At 44.0% G+C, this 18868-nt stretch overlaps 1 protein-coding gene across 1 annotated transcript in view; it reads left to right on the forward strand.

The window, feature by feature from the left end:
* Positions 1-2142: 2142 nt before the first annotated feature.
* The window catches only part of lad1 (ladinin), a 112732-nt gene continuing 96006 nt past the window's right edge, over positions 2143-18868 (forward strand). Inside the window, exons 1-3 of the mRNA XM_055891092.1 lie at positions 2143-2328; positions 5782-5958; positions 7837-8083. Of these exons, the coding sequence (XP_055747067.1) occupies positions 2291-2328; positions 5782-5958; positions 7837-8083 (462 nt within the window). The 5' untranslated portion in view covers positions 2143-2290. The remainder of the gene's footprint in view (positions 2329-5781; positions 5959-7836; positions 8084-18868) is intronic.

The following is an 18868-nucleotide window of genomic DNA, read 5'->3' on the forward strand; positions in this document are numbered from 1 at the left end:
GACAGGTAACCCTATCCCTAACAGTAGGCCAGGCTGCATGCAGGGCACAACAGTAGGACAGGTAACCCTATCCCTAACAGTAGGACAGGTAACCCTATCCCTAACAGTAGGCCAGGCTGCATGCAGGGCACAACAGGAGAATAGGTAACCCTATCCATAACAGTAGGACAGGTAACCCTTTCCCTAACAGTAGGACAGGTAACCCTATCCCTAACAGTAGGCCAGGTAACCCTATCCCTAACAGTAGGACAGGTAACCCTATCCCTAACAGTAGGCCAGGTAACCCTATCCCTAACAGTAGGACAGGTAACCCTATCCCTAACAGTAGGCCAGGTAACCCTATCCCTAACAGTAGGACAGGTAACCCTATCCCTAACAGTAAGCCAGGCTGCATGCAGGGCACAACAGGAGAATAGGTAACCCTATCCATAACAGTAGGACAGGTAACCCTTTCCCTAACAGTAGGACAGGTAACCCTATCCCTAACAGTAGGCCAGGTAACCCTATCCCTAACAGTAGGACAGGTAACCCTATCCCTAACAGTAGGCCAGGTAACCCTATCCCTAACAGTAGGACAGGTAACCCTATCCCTAACAGTAGGCCAGGCTGCATGCAGGGCACAACAGGAGAATAGGTAACCCTATCCCTAACAGTAGGACAGGTAACCCTATTCCTAACAGTAGGCCAGGCTGCATGCATGGCACAACAGGAGAATAGGTAACTCTATCCCTAACAGTAGGACAGGTAACCCTATCCCTAACAGTAGGCCAGGCTGCATGCAGGGCACAACAGGAGAATAGGTAACCCTATCCCTAACAGTAGGACAGGTAACCCTATCCCTAACAGTAGGCCAGGCTGCATGCAGGGCACAACAGGAGAATAGGTAACCCTATCCCTAACAGTAGGACAGGTAACCCTATCCCTAACAGTAGGACAGGTAACCCTATCCCTAACAGTAGGACAGGTAACCCTATCCCTAACAGTAGGCCAGGCTGCATGCAGGGCACAACAGGAGAATAGGTAACCCTATCCATAACAGTAGGACAGGTAACCCTTTCCCTAACAGTAGGACAGGTAACCCTATCCCTAACAGTAGGCCAGGTAACCCTATCCCTAACAGTAGGACAGGTAACCCTATCCCTAACAGTAGGACAGGTAACCCTATCCCTAACAGTAGGCCAGGCTGCATGCAGGGCACAACAGGAGAATAGGTAACCCTATCCCTAACAGTAGGACAGGTAACCCTATTCCTAACAGTAGGCCAGGCTGCATGCATGGCACAACAGGAGAATAGGTAACTCTATCCCTAACAGTAGGACAGGTAACCCTATCCCTAACAGTAGGCCAGGCTGCATGCAGGGCACAACAGGAGAATAGGTAACCCTATCCCTAACAGTAGGACAGGTAACCCTATCCCTAACAGTAGGCCAGGCTGCATGCAGGGCACAACAGGAGAATAGGTAACCCTATCCCTAACAGTAGGACAGGTAACCCTATCCCTAACAGTAGGACAGGTAACCCTATCCCTAACAGTAGGACAGGTAACCCTATCCCTAACAGTAGGCCAGGCTGCATGCAGGGCATAACAGGAGAATAGGTAACCCTATCCCTAACAGTAGGACAGGTAACCCTATCCCTAACAGTAGGCCAGTCTGCATGCAGGGCACAACAGGAGAATAGGTAACCCTATCCCTAACAGTAGGCCAGTCTGCATGCAGGGCACAACAGGAGAATAGGTAACCCTATCCCTAACAGTAGGCCAGTCTGCATGCAGGGCACAACAGGAGAATAGGTAACCCTATCCCTAACAGTAGGCCAGTCTGCATGCAGGGCACAACAGGAGAATAGGTAACCCTATCCCTAACAGTAGGCCAGTCTGCATGCAGGGCACAACAGGAGAATAGGTAACCCTATCCCTAACAGTAGGCCAGGCTGCATGCAGGGCACAACAGGAGAAGTAGAAAGATGAAGTATATTAGACAAACTGAATGCCCTTATATATCTCTCTGTTGGGTGTTCCTGTCTATATTCACCTGACCTCGTTTATCAAACTACAGCTATTAGAAGTGAACTGCCTTCATAACTATACATGGACAAGATCGAAAACATTACCTCACTCTCTCTCCCAGGTAGTTAGTTAGGTCATGTGATCTAGCAGGGTAAAGGTGGACTGTAATTCTGTCCCGCTGACTGATTCGACTCTGACAGCCACTCAGCGTGGTGCCTCAGACGCTTTTCCCGACTAAACTTCCTCACAGCCGGCCTCAACTCGACTGGGACCCCAGCTGCCATGTCCATCAGCCGGAAGAACTGGTCGGCTCTGTCCCGGTAAGAGCTGGTTTACGCCTGATGTATATGCGTGTTGTTTTGCCGGTTGTCTAGCCCACATTTTCCGTACTTGAAATATATGTGCTTCACTTTTTAACTAGCTGACAGCTAGCCAGTTGGAGTCAATGTGTGTACTTCCATTTGTACCACCGCATGAAGAAAGAAATGCACAACTTGAAAATATTGAACGCATGCAGTACACAGAACGCACCGGAGCCCAATGCGGCACGCAAAGAGGTTGATGTGTCTGGTGGACATGAGGCTTTAGTTCGTGGTGACTTTCTGTCAGGATTGTAACGATAACCGATAGCCTACAATTCATTTATAGTAGAGCTGCACTGCGCACTAATAGACACCTGTTTTCGCTGTGAACATAAATCAATGATGATTTAGATGGTTAGAACAGAATGTTGTTTTGTTTTTGTAAATAGTGAATGGTCTTCCGAGGTTTGTGACTGCTGTCGTTGATCATGATATTGATAAGGAAAGTGAAAGCTGATCAGATGACGGATCGGGTTGAGGTGGATGTTGTGTGGTCCTGTGATGTTGCTGTTGTTAACCCCCTAAAGTCAGTTGAAGCTAAAGATATCTGGATGATATCCATCTCAATCTACTGCATCCACCTGTGTCGTGCTTCTGCATCTGCGATGAAAGGTGACAGAGCTAAAGCAGTGTCTGTCAGACCATGAGACATCCTGAAAATTGGTCTTCTGAACGGTTTTGCCTACAAATTACTATGAACCCTCATAGGCTTCTCGGGACTCGTCTGAAGTCAGTACAGCCGATCTGCCAACTTCTGTCTGTAGCATCCCAACAGTTTGGGTTACATACTAATAACCCTAAACCCTCTATGGAAAGGTGACTCTCACGAACACTGTACATGATGGTTGTTTTGCTCTAAGACGCCCACAGGCCTCACAAGACTTGTCTGAAGGTCCCCCGGTACCAGTTGGGAAAATGAGTGAAAGTACTGTATGTCTGGTGACTCGACATGTAAAAACAATTATATTCTTGATCTTTCTCATATCTCTCAGATACAGACACTTCAGAACAATATTCCTTTAGATGTTCTGGCTGTCTGATGTTCCATGTAGTGAATCTGTTATTCAATGCGTTTTGTATGGGCTAATAGCAGTAAGGCCTATCTGTTATTCAATGCGTTTTGTATGGGCTAATAGCAGTAAGGCCTATCTGTTATTCAATGCGTTTTGTATGGGCTAATAGCAGTAAGGCCTATCTGTTATTCAATGCGTTTTGTATGGGCTAATAGCAGTAAGGCCTATCTGTTATTCAATGCGTTTTGTATGGGCTAATAGCAGTAAGGCCTATCTGTTATTCAATGCGTTTTGTATGGGCTAATAGCAGTAAGGCCAAATCATCAGATTGTTTTTCTTTGATACTTCAAGGGGTCTGAAAATTAAGAGATGCTCCGAGTCTGAGTTTGATGTTGACGGGAGTTTGAAGAATTCCCTACCTCTTATCGGTCGGTCCTATCCCGTTTCTGTCCCTGTTCTGTCTGTGGTCGCTGTCCATTAGAACATTGGGTTAGTTCAGTCTAGTCAGAGACATTAGTGGTAAAGAAAGGCACATGTGGGAAATGTTAAATGAAGCTGAGATCCTTGATAAGGTGTGCCTCAATCGGGTCAATAGGAATTAGAACTACAACTCTAAATCTTACAAGTACCATCCAGATAGCACGTCACACAGACTACCATCTCAGATAGCACGTCACACAGACTACCATTTCAGATAGCACGTCACACAGAGTACCATCTCAGATAGCACGTCACACAGACTACCATCCAGATAGCACGTCACACAGACTACCATCTCAGATAGCACGTCACACAGACTACCATCCAGATAGCACGTCACACAGACTACCGTCTCAGATAGCACGTCACACAGACTACCGTCTCAGATAGCACGTCACACAGACTACCGTCTCAGATAGCACGTCACACAGACTACCGTCTCAGATAGCACGTCACACAGACTACCGTCTCAGATAGCACGTCACACAGACTACCGTCTCAGATAGCACGTCACACAGACTACCGTCTCAGATAGCACGTCACACAGACTACCGTCTCAGATAGCACGTCACACAGACTACCGTCTCAGATAGCACGTCACACAGACTACCGTCTCAGATAGCACGTCACACAGACTACCGTCTCAGATAGCACGTCACACAGACTACCGTCTCAGATAGCACGTCACACAGACTACCGTCTCAGATAGCACGTCACACAGACTACCGTCTCAGATAGCACGTCACACAGACTACCGTCTCAGATAGCACGTCACACAGAGTACCGTCTCAGATAGCACGTCACACAGAGTACCGTCTCAGATAGCACGTCACACAGACTACCGTCTCAGATAGCACGTCACACAGACTACCGTCTCAGATAGCACGTCACACAGAGTACCGTCTCAGATAGCACGTCACACAGAGTACCGTCTCAGATAGCACGTCACACAGAGTACCGTCTCAGATAGCACGTCACACAGACTACCATTTCAGATAGCACGTCACACAGACTACCGTCTCAGATAGCACGTCACACAGACTACCGTCTCAGATAGCACGTCACACAGACTACCGTCTCAGATAGCACGTCACACAGACTACCGTCTCAGATAGCACGTCACACAGACTACCATCTCAGATAGCACGTCACACAGAGTACCATCTCAGATAGCACGTCACACAGACTACCGTCTCAGATAGCACGTCACACAGACTACCGTCTCAGATAGCACGTCACACAGACTACCGTCTCAGATAGCACGTCACACAGACTACCGTCTCAGATAGCACGTCACACAGACTACCGTCTCAGATAGCACGTCACACAGACTACCATCCAGATAGCACGTCACACAGACTACCATCCAGATAGCACGTCACACAGACTACCATCTCAGATAGCACGTCACACAGACTACCGTCTCAGATAGCACGTCACACAGACTACCGTCTCAGATAGCACGTCACACAGACTACCGTCTCAGATAGCACGTCACACAGACTACCGTCTCAGATAGCACGTCACACAGACTACCGTCTCAGATAGCACGTCACACAGACTACCATCTCAGATAGCACGTCACACAGACTACCATCCAGATAGCACGTCACACAGACTACCATCTCAGATAGCACGTCACACAGACTACCGTCTCAGATAGCACGTCACACAGACTACCGTCTCAGATAGCACGTCACACAGACTACCGTCTCAGATAGCACGTCACACAGAGAGCACCCTACAAAGAGAGTTGTTATCCCTAACCCTGTCATCAGCTGTTCATACTACTGCATCTTCATACAGATGATTTGTGAAGCATGGTGTGGTTATAAAGCCTTTTTGAAATCTAATGAGAACCTCAAAAGTCCCTGTAGTAGCCTCGGTCACTAGTGTTAAACTGTGTGGGTCTGTGTAGTCTTACCCGCCAGTGGACAGTGGAGGATGAAGAGGAAGTGGAAAGGGAGAGGAGGAGGAAGGAGAGGAGCTATAGCAGCACTGACCCCGACAATGGCCTTTCACCTGGAAACGACCTTTCTCCCCGACACACCCCCGGAAACCAACCCACCAATGACACTGCTCCAAGCATCACCAGGTCAGAGTACAAATACATGTTATCACACGCTCACACACACACACACACTTCAAAGTGTGTTTTTCTCTGTCGAGATGCTAGGGAGAACAGCAGTTAATTATGTTAATATACATTGTGTATTACAGTGTTTATGTTAATATACATTGTGTATTACAGTGTTTATGTTAATATACATGGTGTATTACAGTGTTTATGTTAATATACATTGTGTATTACCGTGTTTATGTTAATATACATTGTGTATTACAGTGTTTATGTTAATATACATGGTGTATTACAGTGTTTATGTTAATATACATGGTGTATTACAGTGTTTATGTTAATATACATGGTGTATTACAGTGTTTATGTTAATATACATGGTGTATTACAGTGTTTATGTTAATATACATGGTGTATTACAGTGTTTATGTTAATATACATGGTGTATTACAGTGTTTATGTTAATATACATGGTGTATTACAGTGTTTATGTTAATATACATTGTGTATTACAGTGTTTATGTTAATATACATGGTGTATTACAGTGTTTATGTTAATATACATGGTGTATTACAGTGTTTATGTTAATATACATTGTGTATTACAGTGTTTATGTTAATATACATTGTGTATTACAGTGTTTATGTTAATATACATTGTGTATTACAGTGTTTATGTTAATATACATGGTGTATTACAGTGTTTATGTTAATATACATGGTGTATTACAGTGTTTATGTTAATATACATTGTGTATTACAGTGTTTATGTTAATATACATTGTGTATTACAGTGTTTATGTTAATATACACTGTGTATTAGTGTTTATGTTAATATACATTGTGTATTACCGTGTTTATGTTAATATACATTGTGTATTACCGTGTTTATGTTAATATACATTGTGTATTACAGTGTTTATGTTAATATACATTGTGTATTACAGTGTTTATGTTAATATACATTGTGTATTACCGTGTTTATGTTAATATACATTGTGTATTACCGTGTTTATGTTAATATACATTGTGTATTACCGTGTTTATGTTAATATACATTGTGTATTACAGTGTTTATGTTAATATACAGTGTGTATTACAGTGTTTATGTTAATATACATTGTGTATTACAGTGTTTATGTTAATATACAGTGTGTATTACAGTGTTTATGTTAATATACAATGTGTATTACAGTGTTTGTTAATATACAGTGTGTATTACAGTGTTTATGTTAATATACATTGTGTATTACAGTGTTTATGTTAATATGCATGGTGTATTACAGTGTTTGTTAATATACATGGTGTATTACAGTGTTTATGTTAATATACATGGTGTATTACAGTGTTTGTTAATATACACTGTGTATTACCGTGTTTGTTAATATACATTGTGTATTACAGTGTTTATGTTAATATACAGTGTGTATTACAGTGTTTATGTTAATATACATGGTGTATTACAGTGTTTATGTTAATATACATGGTGTATTACAGTGTTTATGTTAATATACATTGTGTATTACAGTGTTTATGTTAATATACATTGTTTATTACAGTGTTTATGTTAATATACATTGTTTATTACAGTGTTTAAATTAATATACACTGTGTATTACCGTGTTTGTTAATATACATTGTGTATTACAGTGTTTATGTTAATATACAGTGTGTATAACAGTGTTTATGTTAATATACATGGTGTATTACAGTGTTTATGTTAATATACATGGTGTATTACAGTGTTTATGTTAATATACATTGTGTATTACAGTGTTTATGTTAATATACATTGTTTATTACAGTGTTTATGTTAATATACATTGTTTATTACAGTGTTTAAATTAATATACACTGTGTATTAGTGTTTATGTTAATATACACTGTGTATTACAGTGCGGAGCTGCTCCAGCTGGACTTTGAGGAGATGCTCAGTGTTCGAGACGAGAGGAGGAGGAACAGACACATAGAGACTCTCAGACGACAGAAAGGAGAGGAGGAGGGGAGAGTGGAGCTATTGGGGGATATGGAGGAAGGGGGGAGACAGACACCTCCAATAGACACCCCCATCCAACCTTCACCCTCAACCCCACCCTCATCCATATCATCAACCCCTATACCTACCAACCCCTTAGAAAGACAGGTGAGAGGGAAGGAGGGCTCTATTTTGATGTGAGTGTGTCAGTAAGGACAGAGAGTGTGTGTTTGTGATGTTAAAGACAGTAGTACTGTATGTAATGTATAACATCGTGTTAACCCTAACCCCTACCATACAGGATGTGTAACTAGTGTTAACCCTAACCCCTACCATACAGGGTGTGTAACTAGTGTTAACCCTAACCCTAACCCCTACCATACAGGGTGTGTAACTAGTGTTAACACTAACCCCTACCATACAGGGTGTGTAACTAGTGTTAACCCTAACCCCTACCATACAGGGTGTGTAACTAGTGTTAACCCTAACCCCAACCATACAGGATGTGTAACTAGTGTTAACCCTAACCCCTACCATACAGGGTGTGTAACTAGTGTTAACCCTAACCTCTACCATACAGAATGTGTAACTAGTGTTAACACTAACCCCTACCATACAGGATGTGTAACTAGTGTTAACCCTAACCCCTACCATACAGGATGTGTAACTAGTGTTAACCCTAACCCCTACCATACAGGGTGTGTAACTAGTGTTAACCCTAACCCCTACCATACAGGATGTGTAACGAGTGTTAACCCTAACCCCTACCATACAGGATGTGTAACTAGTGTTAACCCTAACCCCTACCATACAGGGTGTGTAACTAGTGTTAACCCTAACCTCTACCATACAGAATGTGTAACTAGTGTTAACACTAACCCCTACCATACAGGGTGTGTAACTAGTGTTAACCCTAACCCCTACCATACACGGTGTGTAACTAGTGTTAACCCTAACCCCTACCATACAGGGTGTGTACCTAGTGTTAACCCTAACCCCTACCATACAGGGTGTGTAACTAGTGTTAACACTAACCCTAACCCCTACCATACAGGGTGTGTAACTAGTGTTAACCCTAACCCCTACCATACAGGGTGTGTAACTAGTGTTAACCCTAACCCCTACCATACAGGGTGTGTAACTAGTGTTAACCCTAACCCCTACCATACAGGGTGTGTAACTAGTGTTAACCCTAACCCCTACCATACAGGGTGTGTAACTAGTGTTAACCCTAACCCCTACCATACAGGGTGTGTAACTAGTGTTAACCCTAACCCTAACCCCTACCATACAGGATGTGTAACTAGTGTTAACTCTAACCCCTACCATACAGGGTGTGTAACTAGTGTTAACCCTAACCCCTACCATACAGGATGTGTAACTAGTGTTAACCCTAACCCCTACCATACAGGGTGTGTAACTAGTGTTAACCATAACCTCTACCATACAGGGTGTGTAACTAGTGTTAACCCTAACCCCTACCATACAGGATGTGTAACTAGTGTTAACCCTAACCCCTACCATACAGGGTGTTTAACTAGTGTTAACCCTAACCCCTACCATACAGGGTGTGTAACTAGTGTTAACCCTAACCCCTACCATACAGGATGTGTAACTAGTGTTAACTCTAACCCTAACCCCTACCATACAGGGTGTGTAACTAGTGTTAACACTAACCCTAACCCCTACCATACAGGGTGTGTAACTAGTGTTAACCCTAACCCCTACCATACAGGGTGTGTAACTAGTGTTAACTCTAACCCCTACCATACAGGGTGTGTAACTAGTGTTAACCCTAACCCCTACCATACAGGATGTGTAACTAGTGTTAACTCTAACCCTAACCCCTACCATACAGGGTGTGTAACTAGTGTTAACACTAACCCTAACCCCTACCATACAGGGTGTGTAACTAGTGTTAACCCTAACCCCTACCATACAGGGTGTGTAACTAGTGTTAACCCTAACCCCTACCATACAGGGTGTGTAACTAGTGTTAACCCTAACCTCTACCATACAGGATGTGTAACTAGTGTTAACACTAACCCTAACCCCTACCATACAGGGTGTGTAACTAGTGTTAACCCTAACCCCTACCATACAGGATGTGTAACTAGTCTTAACCCTAACCCCTACCATACAGGGTGTGTAACTAGTGTTAACACTAACCCCTACCATACAGGGTGTGCAACTAGTGTTAACCCTAACCCCTACCATACAGGGTGTGTAACTAGTGTTAACCCTAACCTCTACCATACAGGATGTGTAACTAGTGTTAACCCTAACCCCTACCATACAGGGTGTGTACCTAGTGTTAACCCTAACCCCTACCATACAGGGTGTGTAACTAGTGTTAACCCTAACCTCTACCATACAGGATGTGTAACTAGTGTTAACACTAACCCTAACCCCTACCATACAGGGTGTGTAACTAGTGTTAACCCTAACCCCTACCATACAGGGTGTGTAACTAGTGTTAACACTAACCCTAACCCCTACCATACAGGATGTGTAACTAGTGTTAACTCTAACCTCTACCATACAGGGTGTGTAACTAGTGTTAACCCTAACCCCTACCATACAGGGTGTGTAACTAGTGTTAACCCTAACCCCTACCATACAGGATGTGTAACTAGTGTTAACCCTAACCCCTACCATACAGGGTGTGTAACTAGTGTTAACCCTAACCCCTACCATCCAGGGTGTGTAACTAGTGTTAACCCTAACCCCTACCATACAGGGTGTGTACCTAGTGTTAACCCTAACCTCTACCATACAGGGTGTGTAACTAGTGTTAACTCTATCCCTACCATACAGGGTGTGTACCTAGTGTTAACCCTAACCCCTACCATACAGGGTGTGTAACTAGTGTTAACCCTAACCCCTACCATACAGGGTGTGTAACTAGTGTTAACTCTAACCCCTACCATACAGGGTGTGTAACTAGTGTTAACCCTAACCCCTACCATACAGGATGTGTAACTAGTGTTAACCCTAACCCCTACCATACAGGATGTGTAACTAGTGTTAACCCTAACCCCTACCATACAGGGTGTGTAACTAGTGTTAACCCTAACCCCTACCATACAGGGTGTGTAACTAGTGTTAACCCTAACCCCTACCATACAGGGTATGTACCTAGTGTTAACCCTAACCCCTACCATACAGGGTGTGTAACTAGTGTTAACTGTAACCCTAACCCCTACCATACAGGGTGTGTAACTAGTGTTAACCCTAACCCCTACCATACAGGGTGTGTAACTAGTGTTAACACTAACCTCTACCATACAGGGTGTGTAACTAGTGTTAACCCTAACCCTAAACCCTACCATACAGGATGTGTAACTAGTGTTAACCCTAACTCTAACCCCTACCATACAGGATGTGTAACTAGTGTTAACCCTAACCCCTACCATACAGGGTGTGTAACTAGTGTTAACCCTAACCCTAACCCCTACCATACAGGATGTGTAACTAGTGTTAACCCTAACCCCTACCATACAGGGTGTGTAACTAGTGTTAACCCTAACCTCTACCATACAGGGTGTGTAACTAGTGTTAACCCTAACCCCTACCATACAGGGTGTGTAACTAGTGTTAACCCTAACCTCTACCATACAGAATGTGTAACTAGTGTTAACACTAACCCCTACCATACAGGGTGTGTAACTAGTGTTAACCCTAACCCCTACCATACAGGGTGTGTAACTAGTGTTAACCCTAACCTCTACCATACAGGGTGTGTAACTAGTGTTAACCCTAACCCCTACCATACAGGGTGTGTAACTAGTGTTAACACTAACCCCTACCATACAGGATGTGTAACTAGTGTTAACCCTAAACCCTACCATACAGGGTGTGTAACTAGTGTTAACCCTAACCCTAACCCCTACCATACAGGATGTGTAACTAGTGTTAACTCTAACCCCTACCACACAGGGTGTGTAACTAGTGTTAACCCTAACCCCTACCATACAGGATGTGTACCTAGTGTTAACCCTAACCCCTACCATACAGGGTGTGTAACTAGTGTTAACCCTAACCCCTACCATACAGGGTGTGTAACTAGTGTTAACTCTAACCCCTACCATACAGGATGTGTAACTAGTGTTAACACTAACCTCTACCATACAGGGTGTGTACCTAGTGTTCACTCTAACCCCTACCATACAGGGTGTGTAACTAGTGTTAACCCTAACCCCTACCATACAGGGTGTGTAACTAGTGTTAACCCTAACCCCTACCATACAGGGTGTGTAACTAGTGTTAACTCTAACCTCTACCATACAGGGTGTGTAACTAGTGTTAACCCTAACCCCTACCATACAGGGTGTGTACCTAGTGTTAACCCTAACCCTAACCCCTACCATACAGGGTGTGTAACTAGTGTTAACCCTAACCCCTACCATACAGGGTGTGTAACTAGTGTTAACCCTAACCCCTACCATACAGGGTGTGTACCTAGTGTTAACCCTAACCCCTACCATACAGGGTGTGTACCTAGTGTTAACAGTAACCCCTACCATACAGGGTGTGTAACTAGTGTTAACCCTAATCCCTACCATACAGGGTGTGTAACTAGTGTTAACCCTAACCCCTACCATACAGGATGTGTAACTAGTGTTAACTCTAACCCCTACCATACAGGGTGTGTAACTAGTGTTAACCCTAACCCCTACCATACAGGGTGTGTAACTAGTGTTAACCCTAACCCTAACCCCTACCATACAGGGTGTGTAACTAGTGTTAACCCTAACCCCTACCATACAGGGTGTGTAACTAGTGTTAACCCTAACCCCTACCATACAGGGTGTGTAACTAGTGTTAACCCTAACCCCTACCATACAGGGTGTGTAACTAGTGTTAACCCTAACCCCTACCATACAGGGTGTGTAACTAGTGTTAACTCTAACCCCTACCATACAGGGTGTGTAACTAGTGTTAACCCTAACCCCTACCATACAGGATGTGTAACTAGTGTTAACTCTAACCCTAACCCCTACCATACAGGGTGTGTAACTAGTGTTAACACTAACCCTAACCCCTACCATACAGGGTGTGTAACTAGTGTTAACCCTAACCCCTACCATACAGGGTGTGTAACTAGTGTTAACCCTAACCCCTACCATACAGGGTGTGTAACTAGTGTTAACACTAACCCCTACCATACAGGGTGTGTACCTAGTGTTAACTCTAACCCCTACCATACAGGGTGTGTAACTAGTGTTAACCCTAACCTCTACCATACAGGATGTGTAACTAGTGTTAACCCTAACCCCTACCATACAGGGTGTGCACCTAGTGTTAACCCTAACCCCTACCATACAGGGTGTGTAACTAGTGTTAACCCTAACCTCTACCATACAGGATGTGTAACTAGTGTTAACACTAACCCTAACCACTACCATACAGGGTGTGTAACTAGTGTTAACCCTAACCCCTACCATACAGGGTGTGTAACTAGTGTTAACACTAACCCTAACCCCTACCATACAGGATGTGTAACTAGTGTTAACTCTAACCTCTACCATACAGGGTGTGTAACTAGTGTTAACCCTAACCCCTACCATACAGGGTGTGTAACTAGTGTTAACCCTAACCCCTACCATACAGGATGTGTAACTAGTGTTAACCCTAACCCTAACATATAGGGTGTGTAACTAGTGTTAACCCTAACCCCTACCATACAGGGTGTGTAACTAGTGTTAACCCTAACCCCTACCATACAGGGTGTGTACCTAGTGTTAACCCTAACCTCTACCATACAGGATGTGTAACTAGTGTTAACCCTAACCCCTACCATACAGGGTGTGTAACTAGTGTTAACCCTAACCCCTACCATACAGGGTGTGTAACTAGTGTTAACTCTAACCCCTACCATACAGGGTGTGTAACTAGTGTTAACCCTAACCCCTACCATACAGGATGTGTAACTAGTGTTAACCCTAACCCCTACCATACAGGGTGTGTAACTAGTGTTAACCCTAACCCCTACCATACAGGGTGTGTAACTAGTGTTAACCCTAACCCCTACCATACAGGGTGTGTAACTAGTGTTAACCCTAACCTCTACCATACAGGATGTGTAACTAATGTTAACACTAACCCTAACCCCTACCATACAGGGTGTGTACCTAGTGTTAACCCTAACCCCTACCATACAGGATGTGTAACTAGTGTTAACACTAACCCCTACCATACAGGGTGTGTACCTAGTGTTAACCCTAACCCCTACCGTACAGGGTGTGTAACTAGTGTTAACCCTAACCCCTACCATACAGGGTGTGTATCTAGTGTTAACCCTAACCCCTACCATACAGGGTGTGTAACTAGTGTTAACCCTAACCTCTACCATACAGGATGTGTAACTAGTGTTAACCCTAACCCCTACCATACAGGGTGTGTAACTAGTGTTAACTCTAACCCTAACCCCTACCATACAGGGTGTGTAACTAGTGTTAACCCTAACCCCTACCATACAGGGTGTGTAACTAGTGTTAACACTAACCTCTACCATACAGGGTGTGTAACTAGTGTTAACCCTAACCCTAACCCCTACCATACAGGATGTGTAACTAGTGTTAACCCTAACTCTAACCCCTACCATACAGGATGTGTAACTAGTGTTAACACTAACCCCTACCATACAGGGTGTGTAACTAGTGTTAACCCTAACCGCTACCATACAGGGTGTGTAACTATGGTGAAAACCCTAACCTCTACCATACAGGGTGTGTAACTAGTGTTAACCCTAACCTCTACCATACAGGGTGTGTAACTAGTGTTAACTCTAACCCTAACCCCTACCATACAGGGTGTGTAACTAGTGTTAACCCTAACCCCTACCATACAGGGTGTGTAACTAGTGTTAACCCTAACCCCTACCATACAGGATGTGTAACTAGTGTTAACCCTAACCCCTACCATACAGGGTGTGTAACTAGTGTTAACCCTAACCCTAACCCCTACCATACAGGGTGTGTAACTAGCGTTAACCCTAACCTCTACCATACAGGGTGTGTAACTAGTGTTAACCCTAACCCCTACCATACAGGGTGTGTAACTAGTGTTAACCCTAACCTCTACCATACAGGATGTGTAACTAGTGTTAACACTAACCCCTACCATACAGGGTGTGTAACTAGTGTTAACCCTAACCCCTACCATACAGGGTGTGTAACTAGTGTTAACCCTAACCTCTACCATACAGGGTGTGTAACTAGTGTTAACCCTAACCCCTACCATACAGGGTGTGTAACTAGTGTTAACACTAACCACTACCATACAGGATGTGTAACTAGTGTTAACCCTAAACCCTACCATACAGGGTGTGTAACTAGTGTTAACCCTAACCCTAACCCCTACCATACAGGGTGTGTAACTAGTGTTAACTCTAACCCCTACCATACAGGGTGTGTAACTAGTGTTAACCCTAACCCCTACCATACAGGGTGTGTAACTAGTGTTAACTCTAACCCTAACCCCTACCATACAGGGTGTGTAACTAGTGTTAACCCTAACCCCTACCATACAGGGTGTGTAACTAGTGTTAACTCTAACCCCTACCATACAGGATGTGTAACTAGTGTTAACCCTAACCCCTACCATACAGGGTGTGTAACTAGTGTTAACTCTAACCCTAACCCCTACCATACAGGGTGTGTAACTAGTGTTAACCCTAACCCCTACCATACAGGGTGTGTAACTAGTGTTAACTCTAACCCCTACCATACAGGATGTGTAACTAGTGTTAACCCTAACCCCTACCATACAGGGTGTGTAACTAGTGTTAACTCTAACCCTAACCCCTACCATACAGGGTGTGTAACTAGTGTTAACTCTAACCCCTACCATACAGGGTGTGTAACTAGTGTTAACCCTAACCCCTACCATACAGGGTGTGTAACTAGTGTTAACCCTAACCTCTACCATACAGGGTGTGTAACTAGTGTTAACCCTAACCCCTACCATACAGGGTGTGTAACTAGTGTTAACACTAACCACTACCATACAGGATGTGTAACTAGTGTTAACCCTAAACCCTACCATACAGGGTGTGTAACTAGTGTTAACCCTAACCCTAACCCCTACCATACAGGGTGTGTAACTAGTGTTAACTCTAACCCCTACCATACAGGGTGTGTAACTAGTGTTAACCCTAACCCCTACCATACAGGGTGTGTAACTAGTGTTAACTCTAACCCTAACCCCTACCATACAGGGTGTGTAACTAGTGTTAACCCTAACCCCTACCATACAGGGTGTGTAACTAGTGTTAACTCTAACCCCTACCATACAGGATGTGTAACTAGTGTTAACCCTAACCCCTACCATACAGGGTGTGTAACTAGTGTTAACTCTAACCCTAACCCCTACCATACAGGGTGTGTAACTAGTGTTAACCCTAACCCCTACCATACAGGGTGTGTAACTAGTGTTAACTCTAACCCCTACCATACAGGATGTGTAACTAGTGTTAACCCTAACCCCTACCATACAGGGTGTGTAACTAGTGTTAACTCTAACCCTAACCCCTACCATACAGGGTGTGTAACTAGTGTTAACCCTAACCCCTACCATACAGGGTGTGTAACTAGTGTTAACTCTAACCCTAACCCCTACCATACAGGGTGTGTACCTAGTGTTAACCCTAACCCTTTTTTTTATTTTATTTATTTTTATTTTATTTAACCTTTATTTAACCAGGTAGGCAAATTGAGAACACGTTCTCATTTACAATTGCGACCTGGCCAAGATAAAGCAAAGCAGTTCGACACATACAACAACACATAGTTACACATGGAGTAAAACAAACATATAGTCAATAATACAGTGAAAAAAAAATAAGTCTATATACAATGTGAGCAAGTGAGGTGAGATAAGGGAGGTGAAGGCAAACAAATATATGTATAAATAAATAAAAATATAAAAGGCCATGGAGGCGAAGTGAGTACAACACAGCAAGTAAAAAAAACACTGGAATGGTTGGTTTGCAGTGGAAGAAAGTGCAAAGTAGAGACAGAAATAATGGGGTGCAAAGGAGCAAAATAAATTAATAAATAAATACAGTAGGTAAAGAGGTAGTTGTTTGGGCTAAATTGTAGATGGGTTATGTACAGATGCAGTAATCAATGAGCTGCTCTGACAGCTGGTGCTTAAAGCTAGTGAGGGAGATAGGTGTTTCCAGTTTCAGAGATTTTTGTAGTTCGTTCCAGTCATTGGCAGCAGAGAACTGGAAGGAGAGGCGTCCAAAGGAAGAATTGGTTTTGGGGGTGACTAGAGAGATATACCTGCTGGAGCGCGTGCTACAGGTAGGTGCTGCTATGGTGACCAGCGAGCTGAGATAAGGGGGGACTTTACCTAGCAGGGTCTTGTAGATGACCTGGAACCAGTGGGTTTGGCGACGAGTATGAAGCGAGGGCCAGCCAACGAGAGTGTACAGGTCGCAGTGGTGGGTAGTATATGGGGCTTTGGTGACAAAACGGATGGCACTGTGATAGACTGCATCCAATTTATTGAGTAGGGTTTGGAGGCTATTTTGTAAATGACATCACCGAAGTCGAGGATTGGTAGGATGGTCAGTTTTACAAGGGTATGTTTGGCAGCATGAGTAAAGGATGCTTTGTTGCGGAATAGGAAGCCAATTCTAGATTTGACTTTGGATTGGAGATGTTTGATGTGAGTCTGGAAGGAGAGTTTACAGTCTAACCAGACACCTAGGTATTTGTAGTTGTCCACATATTCTAAGTCAGAGCCGTCCAAAGTAGTGATGTTGGACAGGCGGGCAGGAGCAGGCAGCGATCGGTTGAAGAGCATGCATTTGGTTTTACTTGTATTTAAGAGCAGTTGGAGGCCACGGAAGGAGAGTTGTATGGCATTGAAGCTCGCCTGGAGGGTTGTTAACACAGTGTCAAAAGAAGGGCCAGAAGTATACAGAATAGTGTCGTCTGCGTAGAGGTGGATCAGAGAATCACCAGCAGCAAGAGCGACATCATTGATGTAAACAGAGAAGAGAGTCGGTCCAAGAATTGAACCCTGTGGCACCCCCATAGAGACTGCCAGAGGCCCGGACAACAGACCCTCCGATTTGACACACTGAACTCGATCAGAGAAGTAGTTGGTGAACCAGGCGAGGCAATCATTAGAGAAACCAAGGCTGTCGAGTCTGCCAATGAGGATGTGGTGATTGACAGAGTCAAAGGCCTTGGCCAGGTCAATGAATACGGCTGCACAGTATTGTTTCCTATCGATGGCGGTTACGATATCGTTTATGACCTTGAGCGTGGCTGAGGTGCACCCATGACCAGCTCTGAAACCAGATTGCATTGCGGAGAAGGTGTGGTGGGATTCGAAATGGTCGGTAATCTGTTTGTTGACTTGGCTTTCGAAGACCTTAGAAAGGCAGGGTAGGATAGATATAGGTCTGTAGCAGTTAGGGTCAAGGGTGTCCCCCCCTTTGAAGAGGGGGATAACCGCAGCTGCTTTCCAATCTTTGGGGATCTCAGACGACACGAAAGAGAGGTTGAAGAGGCTAGTAATAGGGGTGGCAACAATTTCAGCAGATAGTTTTAGAAAGAAAGGGTCCAGATTATCTAGCCCGGCTGATTTGTAAGGGTCCAGATTTTGCAGCTCATTTAGAACATCAGCTGACTGTATTTGGGAGAAAGAGAAATGGGGAAGGCTTGGGCGAGTAGCAGAGGGGAGGGCAGTGCTGTTGTCCGGGGTAGGGGTAGCCAGGTGGAAAGCATGGCCAGCCGTAGAAAAATGCTTATTGAAATTCTCAATTATAGTGGATTTGTCGGTGGTGACAGTGTTTCCTACCATACAGGGTGTGTAACTAGTGTTAACCCTAACCCCTACCATACAGGATGTGTAACTAGTGTTAACTCTAACCCCTACCATACAGGGTGTGTACCTAGTGTTAACCCTAACCCCTACCATACAGGGTGTGTA

The sequence above is a fragment of the Salvelinus fontinalis genome, chromosome 31, assembly GCF_029448725.1.
Source record: "Salvelinus fontinalis isolate EN_2023a chromosome 31, ASM2944872v1, whole genome shotgun sequence".
Classification (NCBI taxonomy): domain Eukaryota; kingdom Metazoa; phylum Chordata; class Actinopteri; order Salmoniformes; family Salmonidae; genus Salvelinus; species Salvelinus fontinalis.